The sequence below is a fragment of the Crotalus tigris genome, unplaced genomic scaffold (assembly GCF_016545835.1).
Source record: "Crotalus tigris isolate CLP2741 ecotype Arizona unplaced genomic scaffold, ASM1654583v1 scf7180000017631.5181431, whole genome shotgun sequence".
NCBI classification, from domain to species: Eukaryota; Metazoa; Chordata; class Lepidosauria; order Squamata; family Viperidae; genus Crotalus; species Crotalus tigris.
This window is the reverse complement of record NW_024096525.1, coordinates 1,278,287-1,294,698: the sequence shown is the minus strand read 5'-3', so window position 1 is coordinate 1,294,698 and position 16,412 is coordinate 1,278,287. Positions and strand designations below refer to the sequence as shown.

At 35.7% G+C, this 16,412-nt stretch overlaps 1 protein-coding gene across 2 annotated transcripts in view; it reads right to left on the bottom strand.

Annotated features, from left to right (window-relative positions):
• The window catches only part of DOP1A (DOP1 leucine zipper like protein A), a 64,267-nt gene that overhangs the window by 46,891 nt on the left and 964 nt on the right, over positions 1 to 16,412 (bottom strand). For both annotated transcript variants that reach the window (XM_039334454.1, XM_039334455.1), the window contains exons 2-7: positions 7,348 to 7,538; positions 6,556 to 6,737; positions 5,377 to 5,547; positions 4,397 to 4,586; positions 3,423 to 3,521; positions 2,146 to 2,245 (exon numbers count right to left, since the gene is read on the bottom strand). In XM_039334454.1, the coding sequence (XP_039190388.1) occupies positions 2,146 to 2,245; positions 3,423 to 3,521; positions 4,397 to 4,586; positions 5,377 to 5,547; positions 6,556 to 6,737; positions 7,348 to 7,485 (880 nt within the window). In that variant the 5' untranslated portion in view covers positions 7,486 to 7,538. The remainder of the gene's footprint in view (positions 1 to 2,145; positions 2,246 to 3,422; positions 3,522 to 4,396; positions 4,587 to 5,376; positions 5,548 to 6,555; positions 6,738 to 7,347; positions 7,539 to 16,412) is intronic.

Genomic DNA, 16,412 nt, shown 5'->3' with positions numbered 1-16,412 from the left:
TGTATCATATTCTGATTATTTTACATAATGCCAAGGTCCTCTGGTGTAGGGCAATTTAAAAATGCTATCAATAAATCATATAAGACCATAAAACATCTCCCCTTTTCTCTCTCTCTCATGTATGTGTGAGATAGAGATAGATAGATAGATAGAGAGAGAGAGAGAGAGAGAGAGAGAGAGAGAGAGAGAGAGAGAGAGAGAGAGAGAGAGATACACTCATGACATTCTTGGAAACTGAACTGTGGGGTATTTATTTAAAATATTTGTATGGCAATTTATTCTGTAGTGCAACTCTGGGTGGCTCACAACCACAATAAAATTACAAAGCTATAAAACTATAGGTAGTCCTTGACTTGTGACTATAATTGAGCCCAAAATTTCTGTTGCTAAGCAAGACAGTTGTTAAGTGAGTTTTCCCCCATTTTACAGCCTTTCTTGCCACAGTTGTTAAGTGAACCACCGCAGTCGTTAAGTTAGTAACACAGTTGTTAAGTGAATCTGGCTTCTCCGTTGACTTTGCTTGCCAGAAGGTTGCAAAATGTGATCACCCGACCCAGCCTAGGACAATGCAATTGTCATAAATACGATTCAGTTGCCAAGCATCTGAATTTTGATCACATGACCCTGGGGATGCTGCAACAGTAATAGTAAGGGTGAGGAACGGTCATAAGTCACTTTTTTCAGTGCTATTGTAACTCTGAACGGTCACTAAACGAACTGCTGTATATTGTCGCACAAGCACATAAAGTTTCCAAGTTTTTGCCAGTGAGTGGAAATCTTGTTGACAAAATCAATCTAGCTACCACGTACATAATTCAATACAAGCTTGTTATTTCAAAACTGGAAGTCTTTTGTGCATAAAATGGATGATTATGAAAAAAAAAACACCATTTAATTTACATAGTTACAGAACAAGGCCTCATATTATAATCTTTAAAACTATGATTTAGACTTATCATCAGACATGAGCTCAGAAATACTGAGTTGTTTCAGACCAAGAGTACTATTTAGCTTTGGTTCAGTCTTGTGATTAAATTAGAGGTTTCATTTCGAATGACCTGAAATCTCTCAACCAGGAAGAGATGATCCTGTATATAACCCAGCACCCAGCCATGTAGGATTTTAGAGATGAGTCCCAGCACCTTGAATTGCATCCAGAAGCAAATTGGTAGCCAATGCAGCTATAGGAGCAGTGGTGTCACATGCACCAAATAATCTGAGCCATTAAATGCAGCCATTCAGCTGCATTCTGTACCAATGGAAGCTTCTCAATGTTCTTCAAGGGCAACCTTGATTGTGCTAATCCAGGGTAGGCAACCTTGGCTCTTTTATGACTGGTGGACTTCAGCTCCCAGAATTCCTGAGCCAGCCAGCCAGCCAGTCCACCAGTCATAAAAGAGCCAAGGTTGCCTACCCCTGTGCTAATCAAAACAGAAGGTCACAAGGGCATAACATGAGTGTGAATGCAGCCTCCTGTTCTAGGCACTGGAATAATTACCATATCAAACAAGCTTCTCACTATTAATAAGATCCCTTTTGCACAAACTGAATTTAAGAAGATAATTAAGTATGTTAATGATGATTTTTTAATGAAAACTTTAAATGCATTCTCTAAACTATTTTTGATTTTGAAAATAATGAAAGAAAACAGAAAATCTGCAGAATACATAGCTCCAATTACAAACAGTTACAGCGGCAATCTTCCAACAATAAGATGATTAGAACTTACGTGGCTTATTACATTTTCTGTTAGCACTGCTGAATGTGTTTGTGTGTGAGTGTACATATGCCTGCTCTTGAGTCTATTTTTGACTGATGGAGACTTTCCAATCAAGTCTATCTGGTTTTTTTGGCAAAAGGTTTGGAAGTGGCTTGTCATCTCTTTTTTCTTAGGCCTAAGACAGAGTGACTGGCTTTGTGCCTGAGGCAGGACTATAGCTCATAATCTTTTATTTAACCACTATACCAAACTAGCTCTCATTGATTCAATTTTGCATTAGTGTTCATATGTTAAATAACATTCTTTGATTTCTCATTAAAATCATATACTATTGTTTAGAGAGTTTTGCACATTGAAAAGCAGATTACACATTTCAGATAAATATGATATATGCATATAAATAAATATACAAAATTTGCACCTACCTAGAAGCCAGGCATAAAGCCTCCTATTGAGTGACATGTCTCTGCGCAGCACTACATGAAGAGATGCTGAAAGAATTCGGATCATGTCTGGGCGTGTGGCCTAAAATTGGGAATGTCACATTTAAACAAGTGTCACATTCAAAACCTTTATTATACAATGGAAAAATGATTATCTACTTCACTTTCAAGCACCAGTAGAAATTTATATGGGCTGCGACTGAAATATGAATGCATCTTTATTTAGTAACAAAATATAGATGAATATATCATAGACCTCAAGTACAAGGCTTAAAAATAATTAGCATGAGAAAAGACGTATTTTTTTCTTCCTACTCCACAAACTTAAAGTAAATTTGAATGGTCAAGTTTATATAAACTAAGCACAGAGATTGATTCAAAATACTGAAAGCAGTTTTCACCAGTAAATTTCAGGATATGAAATTAAACAACATGCTGTAAAATGTAAAGTGGTCGAATATGCTCAGTTATATAAGCAATTACTGAAGCAGCCACAACAACCTAGAAAAAGATTCATCTGCTTTACTGATAAGAGACATTTCCCATGTCTTCCTGTACATTACGAAGCATCAATTTTGAAGAATTTGTAGTGTTGTTTTTAATACTAGAAATGTGACTTAAGAAGGCATTTTTCCATGAAAAAACATGGCTCTGGAATGCCATTCCCAAAGCACGGGAATTTTTTGAGAGCTGTGTTCTTTAAGATATGATGGGTTGCTCTCAGAACAAGAATGCATCTATAGAATTTTAAAAGGAAACTTTGAATACAGTAAATAGAAGTCTAGCAACTTCCTGTTTCACACTAGACCAGTGGTTCTCAACCTGTGGGTCGGGACCCCATTTGGGGTCGTACGACCATTTCACGAGGGTCGCCAAACACAGTCCGCCATTTTTTTTCCCCTTTTCCTTAGCTGTGCTACTCCCTTGAAAGCCAATAGAATAGACTCTCTTGCACAGAGTCTAATTCTATTGGCTTTCAAAAGCCAATAGGCATTGTCGAGGCTGTCTCTGCCCTGCTGAGCCCGCCAAAAGTCCCATTCTGCAAACAGTGCTGCACCAGTTGAGTAGTCCTCGACTTACGACCGGTTGAATAGTCCTCGACTTACGACCGGTTGGGGGGTCGCGGCATTAAAAAGGTTGAGAACCACTGCACTAGACTATTATACAGATTTGGACAATTTGAAGAAAGGAAGATGGAATTTTTTATTTGTGGGTAATATATCAGTACTTCAGTCAATAAAGATTCAGAAGTACTTTACCTGACTCATGTGGAATGGAAAACAGAATAATATGAGATCAAGTGTGCTCCTCTGTACTAAGACACTGGAATCCTGCACTGAAGTGCTTACTGCTTCTACCTGAAATAAAATTGTCATTAGAAAGGAACACAAATTAATAATGCTGTTTAATTACCTTTCTAAAAACTGCACTTGTATAAAAACATTACATACTTGCAATCCCTATTCAGTTAATTTTTCTTCCAATTTTCTCTTTATGCATGGAATGATACACATAATTGTGCATTCCTTTGTTCTGTAGTCTGGATTTTGGCTTTTAAATATATAAACTTATGCACGGATGCCAAATAGCTGTTTAGGAAAAGGATAGCTGCATTACATAAATCAGGAAACAAGCTATTTGTAAGAGAGAAATCAATAAATTGAACTGGCTTGGTGCCAAATGTCTGATTCAGAAAGAACAGAGACTTCATCAGCAAGGAAAATATATGAGCTATTAGAAGTATAAGCTTCTCAAACCAAAAATACTATAAATAATAAAGTATGCACAATTCAAAAATAATTAAGAAGTGGTCCTGTCCTTCTATAAATCTGAGTTAATATATAATGAATCTCACCCAATAAATAAACAATTATTAATTTTTTACTCTTCAGTTTCGTAATAACGAGTCAAATATAACTAAGGAAAAAAGTAATCAAAAATTTGTATAATATAAGTCCTTAATAGGCCTTTTGCACTTTGGGGATAGTATTGGGAATTGCCCAGTAATCTGGAGGACACATATGAAGAGGAAATGATCACTTAGTGGAGGATTTGACAGGAAGAAGTACAGAAGAAGGTGTTATTTGTGACAAGTCCCCTTCTATGAAACTGTTTTTTAATCAAGAGTGGCCTTTCACTTATATATAGGCATTGTTTCTTTATACGTTGATTATATAAAAAATTAGGAAGGCAAAGAATTAAGGGCTATCATTATGGTTTCATAAACACTTACCATTAATTCGATGTCACTTCCTATTATATAGAGCTGATCCTCCATAGAAAGCTTCCTGTTTAGATGGGAGAGGACATAAGTAATGCCAGGCAGCCGAATTGCAGGACTAGTAAGAAGACTACCCCACAGTGCACTGTAGAAAGCTGATTGGTCCACTGCTGCAGCAACTTTCTCTAGTAAAGTGTTAGTTCTGGAACACAAGCAACAATAAAGGATAAAACAAAAGTGCAGGAAAGTTCAAAGAAAACAAGCAATGATGCTTCTAGAGAAGGCTTTTATCAGGTGGAATTTATTGGGAAGGTAAGGCTAATATTAACTTCTTCCCTTGAAATTCTCCTGAATCTTTTTAGCAACGGATGCATAACAGATGTATTTCATTTGAGAGGATTAAGAACTATCTTCTTAATGGAAACAAACTTGTGACCAATTTAAATGGTACAATAATCCAGAATTCTAAACAAAAGATATAGAGAATCTATGTTGGATTACGATTCTGACTGGATGCTAAAGTAACTACACATAGATGGCTTTTCTTGCTTGGTTGGTCCTGCGTGAATTATAATGAATTGTGACTGAACCTGTGTCTCATATAAAAGTTAGGCACAACAGATTTTCCCCAGTTCAATCACAATAGTATCTGAGTGCAAGAAAGAAGAAAAAATAGTTCAATATTGAAGCTGGAACTTCCAATAGTTTTTCAGACTTATGCACCAAAATCTTTGGGGTTTTTTTTTCCCTTCAGAAAGTTAACTCTCGTATCATAACCAATTAAAACAAAGAAGATCAGTTTTGGTAACAATAACATTCCATTATTCTTCAGCCTTACCCAGGGCTTTTTTTGTCATAGAACACCCAGAACGGAGTTCCAGCATCTTTTTTGGATGGAACCTTGTAGGGTAGGCAAGGCGGGTTGTATGACATGTGTGAGTTCCGGCACCTTTTTTTTTTTTTTTTTTTTAGAAAAAAAGCACTGGCCTTACCTTTCATAATACTCAGACCCCTCCTCCAAACCAGGAAGGATCCCAGTTAACAACCCTTGCAGGCCTGGCTTCAATGTTTTGCCCAAAGGAAGGTAATACATTTCATACAAACTGAGCAATGCTGGCTTAACCGACATTGCAGCGTTAGCAAGAAGAGGAAATAGGCCAGAACTGTAAAAATATATAAGCAAAACAAAACAAAACAAAACAAAAAACACAGAGGTCAGTGTCACAGGCATGAAACACAAAACTGCTTTGTATACCATTTCACTGACATACCGTAATGTGTATTGTGGCTGTGCAGTCCACACACAAAATGGAGCCTCTAGTTGCATACAATGCAACTTTAGAGCCATTTGAGTAATTCAAATGATAATAACTGCAGTGAAAAAGACTACAAACAACATCCCCATCTTTTTTTCTCCTGTTAGACAATTGCTACATAGTAATCATAAACACGAATAAGCTCACTTAATAAAATTGTAGAATCATTTAATTATAAAATCATTTGTTAGGCTGCTTTCTTTTAGAGCCATATTAGTTATGCTTGCAGAATACACAGTTATTGAAATAATTCATATTTTGCCTTTTGCACAAATCATTATTAAATCATAAGCTAATGAAACGGGATGCACAACACACAATATAAAGCCCCCAAAGTTTAACATTAACCAAATTTCATCTGTTGGCTGAGAGCAACAATTTAAACTGATCTGGTTAAGAGTACTATATAAATATGGTCACCAACACACAAAATAATGAATATACTACATTGTGAAAAGTCATTTAAATGGACTAATTGGAAGGCGAGGATGTCTGCTAAATATCTGTTAAGTCAAAGTGTACAATATGATAATTCCATGCAAATAACTTTGTGTAATCATATAATTGATATGAATCACCGTGAAAAACTGCTCCATTGAATGAGAAATTGGCTACACCAAGGTCTGGTAAATTGAAGGAGGGAGGAAGAGAGAGAGGGAGAGGGAGGAAAGGAGGGGGGAAGAGAGAGGGGGAGAGAGAACTTTCTCCAACCTGGAAGTTTCTAATTGATATTTATATAACTGTCAGATCAGTACCGTAATCAAATACATTGAGAATATCCTTTTGCAGTATGGAGTATGAACTGCTATTGTAGCGAATGTGACTAAAATAAGAATGAAGTGTAGTTTTGCTTACCTGTACAAGAAGAGATCTTTGGCCAGGCGCTTGGGTCCAATTATCTTGAAAACAATCTCATATGTCTCCAGGGCCTTCCGATGCACCCCGCCAGGCAAGGCAGGATGAAGACATTGTGCAAGGCGCTTCCCTATGGTCAGCTTCTTAGGTACAACTTGGTACTTCGCATTATTTTGAAGAACCTGACAAGAAACATTGTTAGATCTCTTGGAAGGTATTGCAAAAGCTTTAGTCGGAAAATTACTTATCACAAGCCTGAAAGAAAATTATCTGAATATATGGTATCATGATGCAGATTCTTGAACGCAGATGCTCAAAGTTCTTAATTATTAACTTTCTTCCATATTTAAATATATTTATTTACATATTTACATATTAATAATGTGCAGAAAACAAGTCTATTATTTGTTGCTGTGTATTGTTAAAAAAAGATCTGCATCTGTACAGAGGTAGGATTTTTATTTTACATTAATGTCATGCTAGCAGAAGTGCATTCATTAACTTCCTGGCCCCCCTCAGGCCCCCTGCCCAGTGCATTAAAGGATCTGTAAGACCTCCTCCTGAATACAACGTATTATGTTATGGCAAGTGATCAGGCATACATTCTGCTATTACTTTCCCTTCAATACGTACTATATAAAAACAACAGTCAGTTTTTGTCGGGTATAACAATTATAAAATAACATATATAAACTACACAGTAGTTTACTACACATAGTAATAAAATGAATTTCAATTTTTTTATTCCACTCTATATTTTTCCCCCTCAATCGGAGGGCATCTCCATCATACCTTATTTAGCTTTCCAAGAGATGAAATCAAATCGGCCCACTCACTAGAGTACTCAAAGCTTTTCAGTGCCTTGTCGACAGCTGCTACATAGTTCCTGTACTTGGAATCACCCAGCAGCTCCAGCTCCTCTGCATTCATCCTCCTGCAGGATCCCACCAGAGATCAATTTGCAATGCATGTAAAATTATTAGCTGGAAAAGACAAATTCATATTTCACCGACTCAAATCTTTTAACTTGTCAGAGTAATAATAACAAGTAGATACTGCACCCAGTCTGGAACGCCCTAGCATGAAACCTGGAAAAATATTAGCTCCGATGAAGCAAGGGTGGAGCTAAGGAAGGGATTGTATACAGTGGGCAGAAATACTTCCTCTTGAGTATAAATTCTGCTCTGAAAGATGCCCCAACCTTTAATAGTTCGGGGAATCAGGAAACTTCTTGAGAATGAATGGATATGGTGTTGTAAGCTGTCCAGAGGCACACAACAGTGGGATGGGTGTCATATAAATTTAATTAATAAATATATATATATTTAAAAATCTGTACGACTCTCTCTTTTGGCCCTTCTCTCAATTCAAAATAATATCAGATTAATATATCTAGAAATTAGATCTGATTATAGATCATAGAAAGCTTCGGGAGAAACGCTTCAAATTAGAAAAGAATTGATATTCCAGTAAGAAAAAGAAATTAATCTTTTTATTGCTAATCACAATTTTTTTAATTCTAACAAAATCATCAGGACTTTTAAATTATATCGGTGCTTGTTAACATTATTATAGCTATTAGCCTTCCAATTTCTAAATGATTTGTTTGGATTTTGTTATATTTTCACATTATTTCACACATTTTATTGCAACACTGTTTTCAAATGTTTATTTATTCCATATGCCACTGCAAGACATTTTTCTGATATTGGTAAGTGCATAATAACCGGCATCAATAAAGGGTTTCTAAACTTGTTGCTCCTTGTAGGAACACTTTCTTGCTTTTGCAAGAAAACGATGCCAAGTGAAGTGTTCCAAGAAAAACTGCATGAAGAGATAAGCCATCAGCTTATTCATTTAATATTTTTACTATGGCTCCAATAAAAGAGAAAAGACACATCTCAAAACTCCAGTGACAGAATTGCTAAGGAGCTATATCTGCAACCAAAGTATCATTTTCAAATAGGTGCTGCAAAAACTAATTTTACACCTTAGTAATGACCCAGATTTAGCATTAAGAATGTGTGAAACAAAGCATTGTGCAGCTATAAAAACTAAAAATGTACATTCTTGTCTGTAGACCGAAACTGGAAGAATCCAAAGCCTTAATTCATCAAAGCAGAACAAAATAAATGCAAAAAATAAAATAAACTATGTAAAACAACAAACCAACTTTGAATTGCACATTATTGGTAACCTTTTAGCAGTCAGATACAGTATATGTAAATCATGATTTAAGACCCACAAAGTTGAAGAGATTATTCCACAAAAGAAATGCAGATTTTTTTTTCATTCAATCAATTTGGAAGTGACATATCCATTATCAATACAAGTTTAGGGTAGGAGAGCAAATACATTGAATAGTTGAGCTATAGTAAACACAGATCTAGCAGTCCTTTGAAAGGCGTTAAAACCATGTCCAAAAATAATTTGGCTGACTGGCTGTACACATTGTAAGAGTTATTTCCCACCAATAAATAGTTATCCAAGATGGAAATTATGAGAGAGGTGGAGGAAGGGCACATGATGTAATAGAAGGGAATGATCAGTAATAAGCAAACTTTGTTCTTGGTTACTATTTAGTTTCAAGGGAGTGAGTGGCTGTGCAGCAATGAGTAGTGAAGGACTGTACCACCATTAAAATGGGTAAAACTGTCCCCTTCTAAATGGGTAAATGTCTCCTTCTAAAGAAATAAAAGCAATATAAAGCATTTAAATTGCTGAACTGTTGAAAAAAATAAAGTGAACTGCTAATATCAAAATGAACCATTTCCTTATCCTGATTCTTGCATGTTTATTTCTCAGAGATAAAGCTGATACATCTAATTACTACATCTAATCTATAGAACAAAAAAACCCCACTTGAAATCAATACATACATTAATAATTTGGATTATCATTGAATATTAAAAAAACTATTCAAACAATAGGTAATTCTAGAATTAACTACCATTCTATATGGCAATGGTTCCTGATTTAGAGATTCTTAAACTCATATAACAGCCAAGGGACTGATTGTTACATAGATATTTCATGCTCAAAGATAATATAATTTCGAATACCAAATATAACCTTTCTTATTTTAGGTGCAGGTGATAGTTCTTGTAACCTAATGCAATTCACAAACATAGTAACAAGCTTATTTTCCAACTTCTAAATATTACCTTTAAGAAGTGGAATAACTGTCATCAACAAAAGCATGTATTACAGAAGTTGTTCTTCCAACTCTCAGTGATTATATAACAGAAACCATTATAAGATAGATGTATGGTGATATATATGTAACCATATGACTCTCTGGTATGATTCCTATTATAGATAAAGTGATTGAACACTTTTATATAAAGAAGGTAAGTTATACATTATAATGAATTCCCAGGTTTTTGTCTGTCATTTGAAATGCTATACTGAATAATTCCAATTATTTTCTGTAAAGAAAATTCCAGTGGCAATCCAACTGTGTAATATAGTAAGAAAGTTAGATTTTTCTAGTTGTTATGGTCAAATAACAAAATAAAAACTTCATTCAGTGTGTGATAAATATTCAATTTGGTAAAAGAATAAAAATAAGTGATGCTTCACAAAATGAATGGGAACACTTTAATTATTAAGAATACAGTACTGGTGTGATATTGATATAGCTGAAAAATTCAATATAGCATGTTATCACAATAAACTGAAAAAGACAGTATTTGAACTCTTCTGCGTTCAGGTTAGCCTAGGAAACTAGACAGGAGCTCAAAATAAAGCTGCAAATATAACTCAATTTAGTTTCAATCTTATTTACGTCCATCTACTTCAGTATGCTGGCTGTTTCTGCTTTCTGAAGCATCTTTTACATCCCTATCTTTGTGGCATAATATTGCCTTTTAATTTAATAACATGGGGTGTTTCTGTTTGTACATCTGTTTCTGTCACTCTAAATCAGACTCGGATTCCAATATTGGCTGGTTCTTGATGGAATAGGCAATCACACTTACTGTAGCCATAACTCCATTCTCTAGTCAAAATGCTGTAAATTGCTTAGATATAAATCCTCAATTCCTGGCTGCTTCACAGTCATAATTCTATTTATATTGTGTTGCCATGTTTTGCGTTATCCACCTTTTCTAAAGCCATAAAAGGCTTTCTGTCCTATGAAAGACCAAGGCAGGTAAATTGAAGCCCTCAATCTCTTTTTTAGAAGTCACTGGAGCCTCCTCTCATCATAATTGCTGAAAGCAATTTTGCTGAATATGATTTCCCAATATTTTGAGAGGAAACATATGTCTTGGCAGCCAGGATTACTGATACAGTACATGTCATGTACACTATAACTATATGGGATTTAGTACAGTAATATAGAAACACCAAACTACTTAATAGTATTAATACCACTTTACAATGCCTTGGTAAGGCCACACTTGGAATACTGCATCCAGTTTTGGTCACCACGATGTAAAAAAGATGCTGAGACTCTAGAAAGAGTACAGAGAAGAACAACAAAGATGATTAGGGGACTGGAGGCTAAAGCATATGAGGAATGGTTGCTGGAATTGGGTATGTCTAGTTTAACGAAGAGAAGGACGAGGGGGGAAAAGGTAACAGTGTTCCAATATCTCAAGGGTTGCCACAAAGAAGAGGGAGTCAAGCTATTTTCCAAAGCGCCTGAAGGCAGGACAAGAAGCAATGGGTGGAAACTAACCAAAGAGAGAAGCAACCTAGAACTAAGGAGAAACTTCCTGACAGTTAGAACAATTAACCAATGGAACAAGGGGTGAATGCTCCAACACTGGGAGTTTTTAAGAAGAGACTGGACAGCCATCTGTCCGAAATGGTGTAGGGTTTCCTGCCTGAGCAGGGAGTTGGACTTGATGATCTCCAAGGTCCCTTCCAACATTATTATTATTATCGATCATCGCACAGTCAGCCAGATGTTCAGACTGGATTTGGCATTTTGTCTACCTATCGAGTCCTTACCCAGGACCTGGGATAGGCAGATGTGGATGTTTGATGGTATTACAGATATCGTCGCAGGATGGAAGCAGTTCCTAATAAGGCTGCCTTTTGCAATTGACTATAGCGAATTTGTCAATGCCAATGGTGTTCAAGTGGTGCTCCAGTTGTTTTGGGATTGCACCCAAGGAGCCTATTACTATTGGTATACCCTTGCTTGCTTTTGCCATAGTCTTTCTATTTCTATTTGTAGGTTATTATTATTATTATTATTATTATTATTATTATTATTATTATTATTATTTCAGTTATAGGCAGAAATGTATCAGTCAATTGAAAATTATAATTTTAGACTTTAGTTTGCTAACTTTGGTTGCATGTAGTAATTTTGGTTACTACACTTTCCACAACAGTTACAACAAATGGTGGTTCATTTCTTAACCAAAAAAAGAGCATGAAAATAAAACATGAACATCAATTCAAACAAGGGTTCTCATGGTTCTCTATTGTGAATATTGAAAAGCAGTAGAGCCAGTTTGGTAGTGGTTAAGGGACCAGACCGTGAGTTCCATTCCTGCCTTAGGCACGAAGCCAGCAGAGTGACTTTGGGCCAGTCATTCTTTCTCAGCCCTAAGAAGGAAGCAACTGCAAACCATCTCTACAATCTTGCCAAGAAAACGTCGGATTTGCCAAGGCAGTCACCAGGGATCAACACTAATGAATCGAACAAAAAGGAAGGAAGGAAGGAAATCTAGTATTAACAAAGCTAAACATGTGTATTTACTCTAATTACTGTTAAATATTACATATAAAATTGACTATTCTGAATCTCCATTGCTAGGAAGTTACTTTGTACTGCTCAGAATTTTATGCCAATAGAAATATATTTTCTACATTACAGAAACAATTAAAACTTTTTCTAATTAAATCTGTCCCAAAAAACAAAAGCCAGAGTTACCCTATTTTGCACTTTTAGAATAAGGAAGGTTTTATCTATTGCTATGTGAGACTTGGCACATTTTGTTTTGTTTGAAAAACACTGCTATTTCATTCACTCAGCCTTAAGAGCTTTACCATTACATATTCCATCATAACCCCAAACTGGGAACAGACTTATGAAATATAATTATCAGTAATAACTAAAAATATTTTATGTTAAAAATAAATCCAGCAATGTTTATCAAAGGTGTAATGACTTAAAAAAAATACTAGCATCAGAAAAGCAGGCTGTTAGAGGAGGCCTACTGTTGTCTTTACAAAATGTCAAAACATCAGTGCAATAGCAATACTAATGTACATACTCCCTTCATCACTCCTTTGGCAGCAGATATACATAATAGATGTTTTAATTTAAAACATTTATATAGTTACCCGGAGTTGAAAGATGGGTGGCTATATAAATGTTTTGAATGAATAAATGAATGAATCTCAGTTGATCGCCTCAGATGTGTTTTCTTTTGTATCCAGACAATACAGCCTAACTCTGACATTCTGAAGTTCATTTGGAATTCTCCTTATTGGACCTCACATGCTCTGCCTAAACTAAGACAAAAGCATTATAGAACTACTGTATTACCACATCCTAAAAGCTTCACTTGTTTTTCTAGACCAGGGAAGAAAGTGCCGTGTGCCTAGCCCTTTTATCAATAATCAGGGCAAAACATGCCCTAACAATGGCTGATAACACAATCTCTTCCATGAAATTTGCTCGATTTACCACCAGTGAAACATTAACCAAACATCTATATTCCTTCATCTTAGAAACCAGTTCCTTTGTTTTACTTTTTTAAAACTTTCCTAACTCAACCTGTTGGTTTGTTCAAATCTCTTGTATTATAACTTGTAATAAAATTAAAAAGGAACATTTAAGAACAAATCACATTCCTTTATATTTTTCCCCTCCAGGGGTTGGGAATGATTTGTTTTTTGTTTAGTGACACAAACCATTGTACAATGGGTTCATTAAGTGCCAAGCCCAGCGTCCTACACTTTATTGAATAATACATCCTATCTCTGTTATTATAATTGCATCTGAGGTTTTACATTTATATACCAGAATTCCTTAATTTCTATTAGTTCACTTAATGAACAAGATATAAATATTATCCAGCGGGTACTCTAATATAATGTTCAGTTCCCAACATTTACAGTTATCAGAAAGGAATGATTGTCCCTGTGAGTTTTCAGTTACACAGAAGAAGCCTACCTAAATGTAAAATCAAAAAAATTGCCTGCATTTGAAATGCAAAGGTTTTTAAAATATTTTTTAGAAATACAAAGGTTTTAAAAATATTTCTTATATAAATTTCCAGAATTTTATCCCTATAGTAGATTTCATTATCACTCTTTAGTACCTGTTGACAAGGTTTTATTTGCTTATATCAGCAACAACTTAATATGCTATTGATCTAACAAAAATTGTATTTTTGGTATAGTTATTTCTATTTTATGCACATAAGATTAAATAGTGCAAATCCCTAACTTGAGAGGAAACATCATCAAAAATAATGAGACCCATGCAAAGAACTCAATTATAAGACACAATAATTCAAAGATTTTTAGATCCATGATCTTTTGATTCTCTATAACACTTGTAGATATTTACCCATAACCGGCCCTACCATGCTGATCAAGCTCACAGCCTTAACTGATGTTATTTTGTAATTTCAATAAATTAATAAATGGAAAAACAGATATGCTTTACAGTTATGCTCTATCTTCTAGCTTATTTTTAATACCCAAGGATGTTTTTAAGCCCCAGTGAATTCTCTCTTTATTCTTCATGTCTTTCCTTGTGGGACAGGAAGAAGTGAGAGGACTTCTGCTTGTACAATTCATTGTTTCACTTCTATGTCAAATCTACCCTTGAGGATTCCCCAATCCTCTGCTAAAGACTTGAATATGAGTGGAAGAAGGAGAAAACTTTCAATTGGTAGATGCCATTTCATAAACAAATGACTTTATTGCAGTGGTTCTCAACCTTTTTAATGTGGCGACCCCCGACCGGTCATAAGTCAAGGATTAAACTGGTCGTAAGTTGAGGAGTAAACCGGTCATAAGTCGAGGACTACCCAACTGGTCGTAAGTCGAGGACTTTCCCTGCCCGGGAGCGCCGCGCATGCGTGGTGCCACCCCCTGCGCCGGCCGAGGCGTAGCTGGCAAGCGGCAGAGATGGAGCAGGTCAACTACCGGCTGGGCCACCAGCTGGCCCAGCCCAAGGGAGGTAAGGCACCCGCCAGAAAAGCGGAAAAAAATGGTGGACAGCCTTGCTTGGTGACCCCCGTGAAACGGTCGATCGACCCCAAATGGGGTCGCGACTCATAGGTTGAGAACGACTGCTTTATTGGCTAGACTGATTGAAAGAAGATATACGAGTACAATTCAAACACATTAGTATGCTCAGTGGACATGAAACATACTTGGAAGAACATTAGAAAACTGAGGGGGGAGAGTATTGGGAAATAAATGGGAAAATATCTGAGTATCTGAGTCTTGAACAGTAAGCCAAACACTAAACATCTGATATACAATTTGTAATTGGATCGTACCATAATCTCAATGATTTAACGATAAATAATAAACACACATTAGCAGTTCTACTCCTGAAATCAAATACAGAATAACTTTAGCCCGCACTGTAATGGTTAACATGAATAAGATCTAGAAAAGCAGGGATATTGATTTAAATACAAAGAACAGTAATAGTTTTCCCTAAGCTGATACATGGGTGTGAGAGTTGGACATTAAGAATGGCTGATCGAAGAATTGACACCTTTGAACTGTGGTGTTGGTGTAAATTACTACATATACCATGAACAGCTAGAGTAACTAACAGAGAGGTATTAAATCACCCCTCACTGGAAGCCAAAAATCATAAGATTACTATGTCTGATTTACTTTGGCCATGTTATGCATGAGTTCATTGGAGAAGGCAGTGCTGCTAGGAATGGTTAGTGGAACAAGAAGAAGGGGCAAACAAAGAATATGTTGGCTTGATAACATCAAATCTGATGCAAAGTTGAACATAAAACGATCGAAAGAAGCTGTGCTTGATAGGGTAACATGAAGAGCACTTGCCTATAAAATCCCTAAGAGTCAGACATAACTAAACAGTTAAAAATATCGAACGACAATAAATACATAACAGGAGCACTTGAATTTTATTTTCTGAATTTCTTAAGTGTAGCAACCCTAAGATTACAATATATCCTGAATTTTATTAGCATATTTTAACACTGAAATCCAGACTAACTTAGAAGTTAGCACCTATGAACTCTGTGAGAAGTACTTCTCAAAAAAGATGAGAGTTACCAAAGCTTTTGGGAAACAGCAAACAGAGGTGGTAGCCAGTTTTTCTGAAAACTGCATCTATCTGTCCCGTTTTTTTCACAGCTGTCTTTTTTTTTTTTAACTTCAAACCTTGGGCTTTGTTCAATGTTCCTGGTCATTCTCTTGGCCAGCTAAGAGTAGACACTCATCCAGATACAATTTACTTTTCTATATCATATACAGACTAGATACAATCTCTCTTCTCTCAGCATGTATTCCTTTTTTACACTTAAGTCCATTCTCTGATTAATATTAGCCACATCAATATTTTAGCCTGTATCATCAAACAATAGCTGAAGCTTCCTTAGAAACTCCAGAGGGAGAATCCTGGATAAGCATTCATTCATCAAAAAGTACTCTTTGACTCAGAAAAACCTAGATGTGTAAAAAATGAAAAGATGAAGGCCGTAATACAAAGAATATTTCCTAAGAACAAATTTATTTACTTTTTACATTACATAGACAGTGCTCTGAAAGTTACTTTTTTTCCAGCTAAAGTAATATTTTAGGTTCCCACTTTATCTCTGGGCAATAGTAACTTGCAGAGCTAATGAGGCCTTTTCAATCTCTTCCCAGTCACTGCAGTCAATAAA